Source organism: Narcine bancroftii, chromosome 5 (genome assembly GCF_036971445.1).
Source record: "Narcine bancroftii isolate sNarBan1 chromosome 5, sNarBan1.hap1, whole genome shotgun sequence".
Taxonomy (NCBI): Eukaryota; Metazoa; Chordata; class Chondrichthyes; order Torpediniformes; family Narcinidae; genus Narcine; species Narcine bancroftii.
The window spans coordinates 237,877,134-237,893,938 of NC_091473.1; the positions used below are offsets into that span (position 1 = coordinate 237,877,134).

The 16,805-nt window shown below is 41.1% G+C and overlaps 1 protein-coding gene across 1 annotated transcript in view; it reads right to left on the reverse strand.

Moving 5' to 3' along the window:
• The window catches only part of LOC138765543 (chemokine-like protein TAFA-5), a 175,373-nt gene that overhangs the window by 114,640 nt on the left and 43,928 nt on the right, over positions 1 to 16,805 (reverse strand). Inside the window, exon 2 of the mRNA XM_069942573.1 lies at positions 3,234 to 3,383. Coding sequence (XP_069798674.1) covers positions 3,234 to 3,383 — 150 coding nt within the window. The remainder of the gene's footprint in view (positions 1 to 3,233; positions 3,384 to 16,805) is intronic.

Here is a 16,805-nt window from a genome sequence, read left to right on the forward strand (position 1 = left end):
TGCCCGAGTTCTTCTTCAGGTGTCCGGAAAATTGGGCAGATGCCTGAACAAGATTGGGGGTGGGAGGGGGTTGGTGGTGGGTGGTTTGTGCTCAGTCTCTGAAATTCTATTCATTTGTTTTGAACTTCCTTCCATAGTCTTCAGGTGATAGGTGGATAAAGGTCGGGGGGGGGGGGGTGGGGGGAGTAAAGATGCTGAGGAAGATCATTCTGATAGAAAGAGGAAGGAAAGGGGTTGGTGAACTGGAGGGAGGGAATCAAATGGCATTTTTACACCTAAAAAAAATTAGCATACTTACCTCCAGTATGTCCCAATGTGGTTATTTACACAGGGGCTCTTTTACATAGCCTTCCAGTGTTTGGGAATTTGTCAGAATTTGTATTCATTAGGCCTGCTTCTTATGGTCAATTTACATTGCAGCCGCTCCGTAAAAATGCGTAGGGATATGAGTGGGGAAAATATGGGATGGAATTTGCATTTAAAAAAATTCTGTCCCAACATTTTCACACTGCCACCAGAGCAGAAATTTTCTGCTGTTTAGTGGCTGTTTAAAAGTGCCTAATGGGATGAGGGATGTGTGATGCAGCTATTTTGGGAATTTAGAAGCCTTGCATACTAAAGGGTATTTTAATAGAAAGAGGTGCAGAGAATTGGGCTCATTCTTTAATTCTGCCTGGGCCACTATGTTTGATCTGCATTAGCAAGAAAGTTAAATCCTTTGAATTTATTCACATCCAGCTATTCAATTTCTAAACTATAGTATGTATTCTCTCTTAGTTTCTGATCAGAACGTAACAGGTTCATTTTCAAACAAGCATAGACATAAACAATTACTGTCCAATGAAGGATAATATCTGTTTTCATAGTGAAACCCTCATGTTGGTTAAACTATAGTCTTCTAGAAGATTTTCATCCATTTATGCTAAATTGTAATACAAGCCATTCCCAGAGTACTTTCTGGCAACACCACAGCAGCAACAAATTACCCACAACAACAAAAAAAATACTGCAGTTGCTGGAAATCTGAAACAAAAATAAATAAATGTACAGGGAACACATGACAGATCAGTCCCCATCTGTGGAAAGAGAAACAGCAGAGTTAACATTTAAGGACTTTGATGACCAATGAAGGGAATTTAACTTGCAATGTTAACTCAGTTTCTCTTTCCATAGATGCTGCCTGAGCTATTGAGTATTTCCAACAATTTCCATTTTGTTTTTTTACACATAAGGCACAGTAACAGGCCCTTCTGGCCCAGAGTACATGCCAACCAAATTCCCCAATTAATCTACAACCCCCATACCTTTTGAAGAGTGGGAGGAAACCAGAGCACCTGGAGGAATCCTACTCAGAGAACGTACAAACTCCTTACAGACAGCACCAGATTTGAACCCAGGTCACTGGCGCTGTAATAATCTTGTGCTAACTGCGTGGCCTGTGCCACTTTGTCTCATCATCCACAACAAACCATCCATTATGAAACAAATTAAATTTACTTGGAAAACAAACTTGTTAAAAGAACAAAGGAAAGAGAAACTCCCGCAACTTCCTCCAATAATCCACTAAAGGGAGAATTTAAAATACAAGTAATGTCCTCAAAATCAATCTGAGGCAATTAGGGCATTGTGGTCATCTTTCCTGACAGACAGGGAAATTATCCAATCATCTCCATTCTAGCTGACAGCAGCATTGCCCCGATATGTGTCTCAAAATGAGCACATTACATATTTGAAACTAAAACCCAATTCATTACCAGCTGAATTCAACAAGCCAACCCCACAGCTAAGTTGCCGTAATTTTTTTTTCCATTCACACACTCTAAGTTCATTGCTAGATGTGTATAATTAAATGCCCCCTACTATGTAAATATTGCTTGGCTGTTGCTTTATTTGTAAACGTTTCATCAATGTATTAAAGGACATTTCATTTTCTTGCCGTGGGTCACTCCTTAACAGTGCAGGCTCATTATCGTGATATTTTGTGTTTTCATTGACTTACTGAGTGGAAGGTGTTCAGAATAAACATGGTAGAAATATAAGTAATCCAAAGTTATCTTTGTTATTCTTTATAGAATTTGACATTTATACTAAATTATCTATTCCTTTAATATGGTATTATGGCAAATATAATTTCATAGATTTCTTTCACATACAACTCAAGGCATCCCAAAGTGCTTCCAATCCAACAAATGGTTTTTAAAATATTCATACGGGATGCAGGAAACATGGTGCCAAATTTGCATAAAGGAAGCTACCACAAGCAGCAATTTAATCTTTACCTGATAATCTGATTTTTATTTAAATTATAATTATTCAGGATAAATCCTGGCCAGTACATAAGGTTGGCTTATCTGTTTATCTCCAGAGGCTGCCAGGGGTTCCATTATGTTCAGAGCCTCAGCTCATAGTAGAAACACCAAAACTACAGTAGCAGAAGGCCCTCTCCGTCTTTCCCGGCTGCTCCACCTTCAAAATGATGACAGCTGATCATTTATCAACATACTCTATTTGCACTGCATCCACAGACTTGCTGCTGCCTTCAGAAAGAAGGTACCTCCAATAGCAGAGCATGCTATCAACAACTGCACAGGAGTGCCTGAACATATTTAATGCTCAAATTTCTGGATTAGGTCTTAAGCCCAAGCTGTTCTGAAATGACTGTGCAATTGACCCAGCCTAATCACATATCACCACAAACACATGAAAGTAAACCTTTTAACAACAAAGGGAAAATGTGGAAAGTTAACTCTCAAGCATGTATTTTACAAAGATAGCTTGAGGAACAAGACAATAAGTAATATCAGTGGATCTCAGCCAACTGTCTTGCTCTCATTTATATAATACATACAAAATAATACCATAAGTGTGGAAAAGGAATGCATTGATTAAAAAAAAAAGTCACTAGTCATCTTACGCTTTTAAAATCCTTTCTTTCCAGATTTGACTAGTTATATTCATCCATACTGGCATCAAGGCAATTACTGTATAAGCAGCAAAAAAGGTACAGGTTCAACTTTCCGTTCCTGCACAGAAAATCATCAAATAGAGAATAAAAGGCAATTCCTTGCTACAGGTCATGGAATTGAAAATTCAGGGCATTTAATAATTATTATTTCATTACTAAGACCATCGTTTCCAGTAACTGGCAGCTAAAGTACTTATGATGTGCTCAGATGTAATTACTTTTTCGATGGTTCCCTCCTTTTTTTCATTTGCAACTTTCTATCACTTACCATCCACACAGGCTGGCTTGGCTCTTGTTGTACCAGCAATCTGTCCTCTCCTACAAGCACATCGTGCTGTTTGTCTGGCTATTGTTCTCCGTGGTTGACTACTATCTCTGTCCAAGGTAACTATTTCACATGTACCCACAGCCAGCTGACCTAGAACAAAACAGACAACACAGGAATCAATGTTTCACCCTCGGCTCAACCCTGGTGACTCAACATGAATGGACAAAATAGTCACTTTGGAGGAAGCTAGAGTCAGATTGTTAGTCAACTTTAGAATTTCAGCTTCAAGTTCTTCATTGGGAGCCTACTTGCAGTTTACTTGAATTGCTTCTGATGAGGATAGTGGCATTCTATGGACTTCCTAGGGATTGCAACATATCACAAAGATCCTCTCTTTTTTTACCAAATGCACTCTCAAAGTAAACATAAATAACCTCAAAATGTTCTAAAAGCATGAAAACACATTAATCAACACACAATATTGAAACAACTAAAAAGCAAAAGTTATTAGTTTACAAACAACTTCAATTTAAATTAACCAGCTGTGATCAGCTTTGTATCACAAGGTATACATGTGTAAATAATGTTTGCTCTCTTTTAGAGCACTTCACTGCAGGGAATCACTTGAAATCAGTTTCCTGATCACTTGTGCCCACACACACGGTTTGTTCCTCACTGTGTACATGTATATAAATATATTAAGATGGGGTCTGGGAATGGCCTTGTGAGCTTTGTTATGGACCTAGACAACTTTATTTTTGGACCAGGGACAGGACTGAAATGCAGCGCAAGAAAGAGGTACACATGCTGTGGGAAGCGCTGAAGCCATGCACAGAGAATTGCCAGCTGTCAGGAGCGTGAGAGCCCCGCACTGAAGCAGGAAGACTCGTGGGGGGCACACGCGCCGTTGTCAACCCCTCTCCACCAATCAGGAGAGCAGAAGCCATGTACCGGGGCAGTTGAAGAGTTCAGCATGCAGATTTTGAATTGTCAGAAAGATGAAAATTGGTTGGACAATGGCTACTCAGATGGTCGGACTGCGTGTGAGTGCTGCCCCATCAGCTTCAGCAGGCAGGAGGCAGAGTTGCTTCGTTCACGGGTGCCAGCATTGCTGTGAGGAACCATCTGTCAGTGGGATCACCCAGGAAGAAAGGAGGCCGAGTTGCCTTGTCAGTGGATGCCAGCACTGTTGTCCTGTCAGCAGTTTGTGGCACTCTGACTCCCAGAGTGTATGTGTGTGTCTGATCTGTGCTTCTCCAGTACCCTTACAAGAGGAGGGCTTTGTGTGGCAAGTCAGACAGACAGAGTTTTGGAGGAGAAGACTCATGGGTCTAAAAAAAATGTGTTTTGAAGGTATAGACCAAGGGTTAGTGTGAGCACTGGTACATGAAAAATTCAGGCTGTATAACAGGTTTTAATTAGCTTAAACATACACACCAGGTCTCAGTATACTCATGGCTCCATGTGTCAGACTGTCCCCAAAGGGGCCAGTTTGTCTTCATACGGGCCGGTGATTGACAGACATCAGGTGGGGCTAGCCTCCCAGGTTGCCTGGTTCAGGCAGGTACAGTGGTTTCCCCCTGCAGTATGCTGGTAGGTGTGTGGCCAGTGTAGTGGTTATATCACCACATTCATCCCCTTCTTAAAATGAGTCCAGAGGGAATGGTGTTCTCAGTTCTGAGTAGTACCTACAAGTTCAGGGGGTCTAGCAGGCATCTGTGCTTCTGGGACTGTTGCAGGATAGGCTCTTGGTCAATGGTTGGTAGGGGCAGGGCTGCCTGAAGGTCGTCAGGGTCCAGGGCAGCTGGCTGTATGGGCAGGATGGTGTCTGGCAGACTGGAAGTGTAGGTATGGGGAAGGTTCGTGGGGAGTGGGGTCCTCTGGAGAGGTGGAGAGAGGGTGTCAGATCCAAGGGGATCCTGGATGGGCCAGGGGTGTATGGGGTGGGGGGGGGATGGGCCCCTGGTGATGCAAGGTCACTGGTCGAGACAGTGCCCTCACATCCAATGGGGTACCTGATGTAGGCCTAATTTGGGTTTGAATGGAAGAGGTGCACCTGCTCGACCAGGGGGGTCTGATTTGTGGGTCCTCTCGTGTTTACAGAGGAGCACCAGTCCCAGAGACAACAACCAAGCTGGCAAGGAGACACCAGTTGCCTCGGGAAGGGGAAAAGGCAGATGTGAGGGTTCTGATTGGTAGCTGAGCGACCACATGTAAAGGAGTGCCTCTTGCTAATAGTTAATGGACCAGCCTTTCAACCTCAGGGCCAGGAGGACCGCCTTCCAGATTACTTCCACCTGCTCATTGCCCCTGGAGTTGCAGCTGATCATGCGACTAGACACTAGGACCTACTGGCGCAGGTCCTCACTCATGAAGCTGGACCCCCAGTCACTGTGGATGGATATGAGCTAGTGCTTTGATAATGGAGGCGGTGATGTGTCAGGGCAAGGGATGGTGAAGGGAAAATGGAAGTATTCATCTACGACCGAGAGGAAATAGACATTCTTATTTGTGGAAGTTAATGCTAAATCACTCAAAGGGCCGAGTGGCCTTTACTATGTGGGACGGCGGTGGACGGAAGAAGCGCAGTTTGCACTACACACAGACCCTCCAGGACTCAGCCATGGGCTGGATTTCTTGGGCGATAACGGGGAGTCTCCAGGTCTTAAATGAAATGGTACGGGCTCGTGATGCACAGGTGGCAAAAAGTGTTGTGCAGTGCCTGAAGCTGTTTGGACTGCGCACAAGCACAGATTCAGGACGTCGGGGGAATCATTGAGCTTTCCTGGCCTATGCTGGATGTCGTAGCTGAATGTGGCCAGCTCGACTCTCCAGCGCAAGAACTTGTTTTTGATCTTGCCTTGGTGAGTGATGCTGAACATGAATGCCACCACGCGCTGGTCTGTGAGGTGGGTGAACCTTCTACCTGCCAGGTAGTGGTGCCAATAGCAGACTGCTTCCACAATCGCCTGGGCATCCTTTTCGATGGCAGAGTGCCTGAGCTTTAAACTGTGGAAGGTCTTTAGAGAAAAAGGCCACAGGACTAGGAAGTCACTGTGCGAAAATTACCTTTGTGAAGTAGCTAAAGGCGATTGTTACCACATTAGAAAACTCAGGAAAGTTTCATGTTCCCCACCGACCTGCCAAGGTCGCAAGTCTGCAGTGGTAACAGTCATCTCTTTCCACATCCAACTAAAAGATCTGTTCACATCTAAACTAAGAAATCCACACCTGGAGACCAGATTCTGTGGACTGTTCTTTTGACGTGACTGACTTGAGGTTTTGTTTCGGGGCATTTTGGGCTTGGACTGAAATGGTCTGGGTTTTTTCCCCCCACATACACATTATAAGTATCTGTTATTAGTATATAGTTGCCATAAAGGCTTACGTTTGGGTGTGAAGATTATTGAGTTAATTCTATTATTGACAGATGTTAATAAATTTTGAGTTAAACGTAACCCATCTGTTTATGTGTCTTTCATTTGATGCTGATGAGGTTTAACTGTATGTCGATTCATCGTAGTAAATCTGCAGGATAACAAGAGCTAAGAGTATGAAAGATAACCGTTTTGCTACTGACTATATAACAAGGTTCCAAGGGCACAGTGCTGCAAAATACGAACCCGCTAACCAGATTCCTCAACTTCTCCAGTGTTGCCTCAGCACTAATACCATCGTAATCCAGAGAAGCCCGTTGTCTCAATTTCAACAGCACTTTCTCGATGCCACCCAGGGGAAAATTAGCGCATCTCACATTTAAGCTCCCACATCGTAAACAAAAGGCATGCCAAATTTAGGAAAAAAAATCAGTTTCAAGAATCAATTTGAAGAATGGGTTACTGCTTTTGCTAGCTACAATTTGAAGTCATTTTCTTATATTCAGTTAATAATCTAGATGAGGCAAAATTCTCAATTTAAATATCTATGCCTATTGCGCACACTGAGACCCACAAGTTACTGGACCCATTTTTACTGCTTTTCAGTAATCTGCACAGTGCCCTCAACAGCCAACAGAGTCCAACTGGCAAGCTATGGTGGCCAGAGGAGTCTTGAAGAAGGTGATCGTGATCCTCACCATCAAAGTCAGGTCAGACTTAGCATTTGTTCAATCCCATCTCAGACACTTCCTGGCCATGATGGACCACAAAAAGCTCAACACCCTGGTTGGAATTATCAATTAAAGGTTTGGGTTTTGAGTGCATTAGAGTTGACCCTAACCTTAACTTCAAACCAGCGGCATGTCATTCTTGGCTCCAGTCTTGGATGTTGCATTGGTTTTTATACCATAGTCATGAAGTCAGAGTTGTACAACACAGATCCCTTTTGCACATCTACACTAATCCCATTTGCCCACCTTAGGATAAGATATTAGTTAATGGAATTAGAATGGGTGAATACTTGATAATTGCTATGACCAAATGGGCTGAATGGTTCGTTTCTGTACTCCTATATCCAGTATATATTGGCTTATAATCTTACATTCAAGAAATAAGCAGCTTCTCCAAGGCTTAGTATTTGGCAGTTAGTAAAATATACAAGTAGATTTTCTACATTATCTAATGGGAGTTTGCCATCCATCATCTGCTCTTGGGACATGTGTTCCATCCATTCCGATTGTGTTCCTTGTGGTTCTATTTAAATAAATCACGATACAGTAAAAAACACCTTGTATACCTCATTCATGGGGATTAGTAGATGCCGAATAAATGAATTTTCGGTTGTTTGAGATTGCAAACTAATGACGAGCCGTGCCAATTTTAAACATGTGTTTTTTATTTATTTTGAATGCTGGATAACAAGGCTTTTACTATAGTAGTCTAAATTTCCTCCCCAAGTCCAGTAAAGTCACAAACCAATTACAAATGACTATTTGTGAAAAAAGACAAATAAAGGTTAATTATGATATCGTTTATCTTTATTTTTTAACTTCTAAAAAAAAATGCAACTGTGTCTTAGAGGGTAACTTTTGTTTTGGAATTCTGAGGAAAATTGTTAAAAATATTTTGATTGAATGTGATAGGACAAAAATGCCAACATTGGTTGAAGGATCTGGTCTCATTGTAATTAGTGACCAATAATAATCTAAATAAACCAAAAACAAAATAATTAAAAAAGAGAAAACATGAGAAATTACAACCTGGTCATGAAGGACTGCACAATAGCTCACAAAGCATTTCATTTGTTCAGATCTTTTTGCTGCTCTGAAACCAGTCCAAAATTAATTCAGTCTGTAAACTGATTTGTTCTTTTGTGATCCTTTTAAGTGCCAGTGTGAAAATTTTTTGATCAGCTGCTGTTCTTAAAATGTTGTCATTAAATAAGGCCTTTAGTTTTTGCTAACACGAGAGCATATTTTGGCGTTGAATATATTGTTGGCTTGGAACTACTTCTGCAAGTAATCCGGGAAAACGCATTTCATTTTTTGGGGGACTTCAGGACATCCTCTTCTCATGAAAAGATTCCTACTCAGCTACAGAGGGAATGGCTGATGTAGCTGTGTTCGATATCTAAAGGTGACTGCACCGGATATGAGGGTTTCTTCCAGTGTAGAATCAATAAGCCTTTGTTGTTCAGGAGTGATCATCCACTACCAATTAACAATTGAGCAGAATAACATCCTCAGTTTTCCAAATACCAGGTCCAAAATTTCAGTGACTTACAATCAATTGTACGGCTTTATTCTTGTTCTCTTACACTGCTCCCACCATGTTATGTCTCTCGTATTACTTGGGAGGCTTCTTAAATAACTTAGAGATGCAAGATTCAAATAACAAAAGAGACTTTACTTACTGATGCCTTCCACCATCTCAGGAAACCATCCACACATTCACATATGCCCCATAGTGGTGCACAATAGTTACTACAGTATTCTTAAGTGGTTACAAAATAGTTCACATTATCCTGACTATATAACATAATTGATTGCATGATGAGAGCAAATGGAAATACAATCCAAAATGTCCATCAAATTCCTCGCACCATGTAACGAAAGCAAAAATGGTAAAAGCTGTCATTCATTCACTTGTTGATTAATGTTGTATCAATTGCATTGGAATAACAAAATATCCCAAAGTACTTCTTAGGAGCATCAGTGAGTTAAATTTGACATTGAGCCACCATAAGAAGGCAGGTGATAATAAGTACTTTCTGAGAAGTCTGAAGTGGGCAGGTTACCAGTCACCATTACATCAACCTTTTACAAGAGCTCTGTGTCTGCATGTTTTTCACCGAGGACCAAAGAATGCTGCTTCATTGGGTTATACTTGTGCAATCAAATGACAATGAACTTCAGAGGACTTGACTTGATATGCCTGGTCAAAGAGGCAACTTAAAGGAGAGTGAGGGGGAGATTTAGACTGGAGGAACGCAAGCATCCCACACAGTGTGAGACTGTAGGATATGACCCAGAAAGAAAGAGTTCAAAGGATATGGAGAGATTAAAAACAAGAATTTGCACTAAATTAGTAAATTTTATTGAGAACGCGGGGCATGGGGGGAAGAGCGAAAGAGCATTGGGGGGGGGAAGGGAGCGCAGCAGAGGGGAAGGGAGCACGAGCATATTTCAATTCAATGCATTTGACTTACTGAAGCTTTGGCTCTTTTTCTCTCTACATGGATGTTGCCTGACCTGCTTGTTGTTTGCAATGGTTTCAGTTTTTGATTCCAATTTCCACCTTCTACAATTTTTTCTTTTTTCAGTTACTGATTTTTTTAAAATAAAAACAATGGCCTTGCCTAACCAGGACAAACTCTATTTGCTGATTAACATCTGACCTATGTAATAATCATTATAATTACATTTTGGGTGAAAAAGAACTTTTTTCTAGATACGTGAACCTAGATCACCAATCATTACTGCATCCATGTACCCTAATTACTGTCAGTCAAACATCTGTGTTTTCACCATTTCTTCCAACAAAATAACATGTTTCCAATATCATTTTTATATTGTGCTGCTATCAATTGTTCAAACATATGCTTGAAAAATCAAGTTCTTGGAAGTAGATCACAGCTGTCCGACTATAAATCAGACTATAAATCAGACTATAAACCATTTCCATTCACTGGAGTTTTCTTTAATTATTTCAAAGATCCAGCATATTATGTGTACCAGCTCCCTTAAGCTCTCCTAAAAGGTCACTTGGAAGTTCATATACTGAGTTGGCAGCCATCCACCAGATTGATCTCTGCCCCCAGCTATCAGCTATTACTCATCCATCTAGAATGCAAAATGTGCCCTCAAGCTCCTCAACTAATGTGAAAGAAGATGAAAGCCAAAAAGATTCAATAGACAATGATTAGGAGGAACCAAAAGGAACATTATAAAAGTGATTTAAATTGAATTTCACTGCATCTAAGCAAAATTAACCATCCTTGTCATATGCCACATTGTCCTGAATAATGCTGAAGATGTGATATCAGAGAAAGAAGGCACTTCACAAAATGTTTTCCTTTCCAGTTAGTCGGTAAAACACATCGTGTTATCACAGTCGCCCTTTCATTTTTTTTTCTGGAGAGCATTCCTGGAAAATTGATAAAGGTTAACAATAGTTTTAAATGTCACACTGATCAGGGAAGTAAAATAACCATTTTAATTTATGTTGCGATATCTTGGGGCAATAGCAGACGAGGGTTCTGTGCAGCGACTTCAGAGAAGGAAACAACAGCATAAAGAACAAATAAACGACTGGGAATAGATGAGAAAATAATACAATCTGATCAAATGTGAGCCATTGTGTATTTCAAGAAAATTTAAGTGAGCAATTAAAGCAGTTACTTGGCAAAGAAACACTATTGCTTCATATGCAATACCAAATTATTTTCACACTATCCTGTAAGTGCAACACTTTTTTTTTCTTATTTTGCTCTTTCTCTTTGATTTTCTCTTTGCTGTTGGACCTGTCCTCATAACACAGTCCAACACTGGTGTCCCACATATTATGATTTAACTCGTGATCTAACTGGATGTCCAGTTCAATAGCACAGGAATTAGAATGTGCTGCTACCCAATGGATGATTAAGCCTGAACAGAATGTCTTTGCAACAAAAGCAGATCATCTATTAAAACTTGATTCTGAATACAGCTTTCTTTATGACACTCCTACAAATAATCGTAATCATCACCACATACTGTATCCCAAATTATTTTAACTGCACTAATGAAAAGTTACTTGTGAGTTTTATTTGATTTCATTTAACAACTTAACAAATAGAAGCAGGAGTTAGCCATTCAATCCTTCATGCTTGTTCTGTAGGTCAATAAAATGATGGACAGTCTCTTATCTCAGTGCACCTTCCAGTATTAACCCCACATCCCAGTATCTTAACCTTTAAAAGTCTTCCAGTCTCTTTCCGCATATACTCTAAATTGAATTAAACTAAATCTCCAAGGGCCTCTTCAGGAGATTATTCCAAATATTCACCGACCCCCTAAGGGAGGAAATGGTTTCTCATTTCTATTCTAAAGACCCTTAGATTGAGCTCACGAGTCCTGGTTTTGGACCCCTCTCCAATCATGGAAAACGTTAACCTTGCCTCGAGGCGGGGACCCCATGCAGGCTGCGGGCTGCTGGAGCCTGTGGTCAGAGGATTCACTGCAGGTTGCGGACTGCTGGGGACTGACTGAAGGGAGAGCTAGGTGTCAAAGCCAGGATGCGAGAAGGAGCTGGGTGGGTCCTGGTCACGTCAGATGCTCAGATCTGGAATTCAGGTTTCTGATGGTTTGGAGTGGGAGGGCTGGACACTCGATAGATTGAGGGGATTCTCTTTTGCTTCTTTCTCTGACGGTAAGAGGCACCAGGCAATTTCTGCTGATGGCGAATCTATCTGCCTTATGGCAGACTAAAGGCAATTTTATGTAACATTACACTGTTTATATTACAAGACAATAAAGGAATCATGAATCTTGAAATGTGCTCATTTAGTTAATTTCAGCGAGAACATCCCATGTTCTTCCAAATGGAAGAGAGTATAGTCCCAGTCAGCTTAATCATTTCTCCGACGACAAATCCACTATTGAGAGAATTAATCTGGTAAACTATGGCTGTAATTGGAGTCATATTGTGCCACATTGAGGGAGACTAGGCTATAGTTCAATATTCTAGCTGTGGTCTCAGCAAGTTCCGATGTAATTGAAAAATCACTACTCGTATAATCACTCTCTTGTAGGAAAGGCCAACAACATCTCATTTTCTAATTATTTGTTGTACTAGTATGTTAACTTCCCATGATTTGCATACAAGGTCACACAGACTCCAAATACCATCTTGCATCATTTTAAAAAAAATGTTCTGCCTTTATATTTTATTCCACCAAAGTGGGTAATTTTATTTTTCCATGTTACTGTTACATACAGTATTTTCTGACATTTCTATGATCACAACTTGCCTATATCCCCTAATGTATCTTTGTGTCCTCCCCACAACCCACACTGTCACACCATCAGCAAACTTTAACTTGGTATATTTAAGAGGTGGGGAGGGGGGGGGGGGGTTAAACCCCAAAGTCTGAAACTGCTGTGATTGTAGTGAAAACACGGAAATGCTGGAGGAACTCAGCAGATCTTGCAGCGTCCATGGGAAGTGAAGATATATAACCAGCGTTTTGGGCCTGAGCCCTTCTTCAAGGTATACTTATCCCTTTATCAACTATGGAGATCCAGACTGTCAAGAGTTGCACCCTCTGTCCCGATCTGAAATGGAACTGTTCATTCTGATTCTGTTTTCCGCAGGTCTCCCTTCTGGCCACCGAGACAGAGGTGCACCAAAGAAGAGGTACAAGGATTGCTTAAAGAAATCTCTTGGTGCCTGCCACATTGATCACCGCCAGTGGGCTGATCTCGCCTCCAACCGTGCATCTTGGCGCCTCACTGTTCGGCGGGCTGAAACCTCCTTTGAAGAAAACCGCAGAGCCCACCTCACTGACAAAAGACAAAGGAGGAAAAACCCAACACCCAACCCCAACCCACCAATTTTCCCTTGCAACCGCTGCAACCGTGCCTGCCTGTCCCTCATCGGACTTGTCAGTCACCAACGAGCCTGCAGCAGACGTGGACATACCCCTCCATAAATCTTCGTCCGCGAAGCCAAGCCAAAGAAAGAAGAAGAGGCCCTGCCATTTACTGTTTATGTCTTGTCCTGGTTTAATCTCGTAAGTTCCTTGCCATATCTTCCAGTTGATCTATATCCTGCCAGAACTCTAGACAACTTTATTCACTCTCCATCATACTACCAATTGTGACATCAGCCACAAACTTACAAATAATGCTCCCAAGAGTCTCATCCAAATTATTAATATAAATGACAAACGAGGTCACAGCATCAATCATTGCATCATGTTGCTTGTCACAGGCTTCCAAAAAAATTCCAGCCCTTCCCTACTATTGATCTGAATGCTCGGATGAAATTTTGCAAACAAAGATAATAATGAACTCAGACCAACTGCAGCCAACAAATTCAAAAATACTTTGAGATTGATCAAACAAGGAAGCAATTCAAAGCTCAACATAAATTACTTGTTAGGGTTCTGGAGTAGTGCCTTATGTCTGCCAGGTCCTATTAAGTTAGCAAGACACACTGGCTTCTTGACAAGCTGACTGTCTGGGATGGGATTGGAGTCATAATTTATTAATAAGCCTTTGTTGGGTCCATCAGATATGATCAAAACCAATAATACTGAAGTTAAAAACTGGCAGCTGTGGAACCACAGAATTTTAGACATTCCTCCTGCCTTTTCCGATGACCATGAAGGGTTTAAATTGTTTTTCCACAATCTCAAGATGAAGGATCTTAGAAGGGGTGCTTTCCACCTGAGGGAACGAAACAAACAGAGTGGGAAAATACATTCTAGTTAACGATACCTTTCTTCTTTCAGCTTCTTTCGCAGTTCGTGTAGCCATTAGCACAATGTCATTACAGCAGCAGTGATGGGGACCAAGATTTGAATCTCGTGCTGCCTTTAAGGAGTTTGTCTGTTCTCCCCATGTCTGCATGGGCTTCCCCCAGAGTTTGAGCTTAATTGGGTGTAATTGCGCAGCACATGGCCCTTGCTGTACTTCGGACTTTAAAAAATTAACATTTGCAAGGTTTCACTGATAGTGGTGTGAAGGAAGTCCAAAGGCACGTTCCATATTGCCCTTTCAGCTGAACAAAGCTAACAGGAAAAGCTAAGCAAAGCTGAGCTTGGAAAGTATAAAAATGATCACAGGCATTTTCAAGGAACAGTCAGGAATACTTCAACTGACTGATAACAACTCAAAATAAAAGGTCTTTCTGGTACTAATTGCCTCTTGTAATGTCCTCTCCAAAAAGGTACGACAGTAATGGTATTTGAGAGCAGTGCTAAGGAAGTTTTGCACTGTAGAAGGTACTAGCATTACAATTGTACGAACACATTTTACTGGTATAAAACTTTTGTGTATCAACCTTTTTTGGTTTATGAAAATCCCATCAAGTTTTCAACTTCCAACTCTAAATTTCTCAAGTGTTCCCCATGCAATGTTTCAGCTTCCTATTACAAGATTATAATTACCCATTTTGCAAGCTTTCAGAGCTGCCAACATTTAATCTAGCAGCTATGACTTCAGCAGGTAAACCATAAACAGATATGCTATTATTACCCTGCACACTTTCAGCCACTGAAGAGTGCTGCAATTTAATGAATGATGGGCACATTAATGGAGGGAGGGCACCAAAAATGCGCCAGGAAATCAAAGGAACTTGGAGAGTCTCGTGGAAGATGATTGGTAGCATGTCCTTTGGGCAGATTTACGTTGGAAATCTTCCAGGGATGCAAGCAAGCTAACCTGGCAGAAGATTTCAAAAGGAGACTCTGCAAGGCTGTTAGAAGATTCTATGAATGGCAGCAATTTGGGGAAACGTGCATATCCTCTTGTGTTCTCTGTATGCTCTTGAGCGCTGAAGTCATCTCTCCTTGGTTTTGGACATTGGGTGATCTCCCTGTTGCAACAGTAAGCAGCAAAATGTGTGATGTGGTACAGGTTACTGGCAATGGCATGGAATTATCCTGAGCCCAGGAAGCAAAGAATGTTCAAGACTTTGAATTACACTGTGAAAATAATCCAGCATGGTTCCATCAGAAAGCAGGAGGGAAAAAAAAACTGCTGGAGAAATTCAGCAGATCTGGCAACATCTTTGGTGTGGAGGGGGGTTGGGGAGGTGGGAGAAGGAATTGCTAACATTTTGGAATGAAACCTGGCATCAGATCTTGAATGGTCCACCAAGTAGCTCCAGCAATTTGACTTTTGCTCCAGATTTCAGTATTTGCAGCCTCTTGAGGCTCAAGCTTCAGCAGAAACAGACTTGGCATAATCTGGTTATTCAATAAAGAAGAACAGATGTTTATTTTTTTTCCAGACCAGCAAAGCTGAGAATTATGCTGGAGAAAAATTTTAGTCATGGAACCATTGTTAGTGTTACTTGACAGGCAGATCAAAACTACAAGTCACGCAATAAAAGGAAGCTGAAAGTCCTGGCAGGTGAAAAGGTGCCTTGACACAGCCATAATCCTTGATCCATTCTGAATTATTGAATTCCAAAATACACTATTTATTTAGCCAAGATCTTTCAGGTGAGACACCAAAGAATGTGTAAAATTTCAAAGAATGTGAGAGAAATCCTTGATATTCCGCTCCTCATTTAAAATTCTTGAAAACATTTGTAGTGAGAGTGCTACCACCAGAAGGAATTGGAGACAGAGTGTGAGGCATCTGGGGAATGTTGCAGCTTGGGTAGATTCAAGATGGTTGCCTCCATGAGGTCTTGTATGAGTGGGTTCTGCTTTAGTTAATAAATATAGTTGTTTAAAAAGAACTAAAGTTTCTTTATTGTTATAAAAGAAACATCACATGGTACCAGGAGTGGAAGAGACAGCAGGAGCTTGCTGCTGTGCACAGGAGTGAAAGAAGCACCACAGTGTGCATCGTGAGTTACAGTCGAAATTAGCAAAGAAAATATGGAGGGTTTAAAATCTCCTGATGCTGTAAAATGGACTGGAAATGTTGACCATCAGTGGAGGACTTATTAAACAAAGATTTTTGCTGTACCTCCAATCAATAGCAAACTGGATACACAGAAGATTGTAATGCTACTTACTGTGGCAGGATCTAAAGCTTGAGGTTTTCAACACATTTGTTATTGCCAAGGCAGAAGACCAGAGCAAATTCAACAAGGTATCGAGATGTTTGATGAACACTATTCACCCAAGAAAAATGAAACCTTTGAGAGCACATGTTTTGATCACACACACACACACACACTAAAGGGGGAGAGCTTTGATACTTTTTTTTTTAAGTCAGACTTAAAATTAAAAGCAATAACATGCAATTTCAAACCGTTGCAAGATTCAATGATCTGTGATCAAACTGTGTTCAGAATTAATGATAATAACATGAGAGAGATGTCACTGCAAGAGACAGAGCTTACCTTAGCTGGAGCTGTTAAGAAATGCCACACCAGTGAATTATCTCTGCAGCGCAGGAAAAGTTCAGTGATAGTGTAAAAGCATAGTCATAGCCACAGTAACTGAACACACAAACAAAATAGGAGACATCGG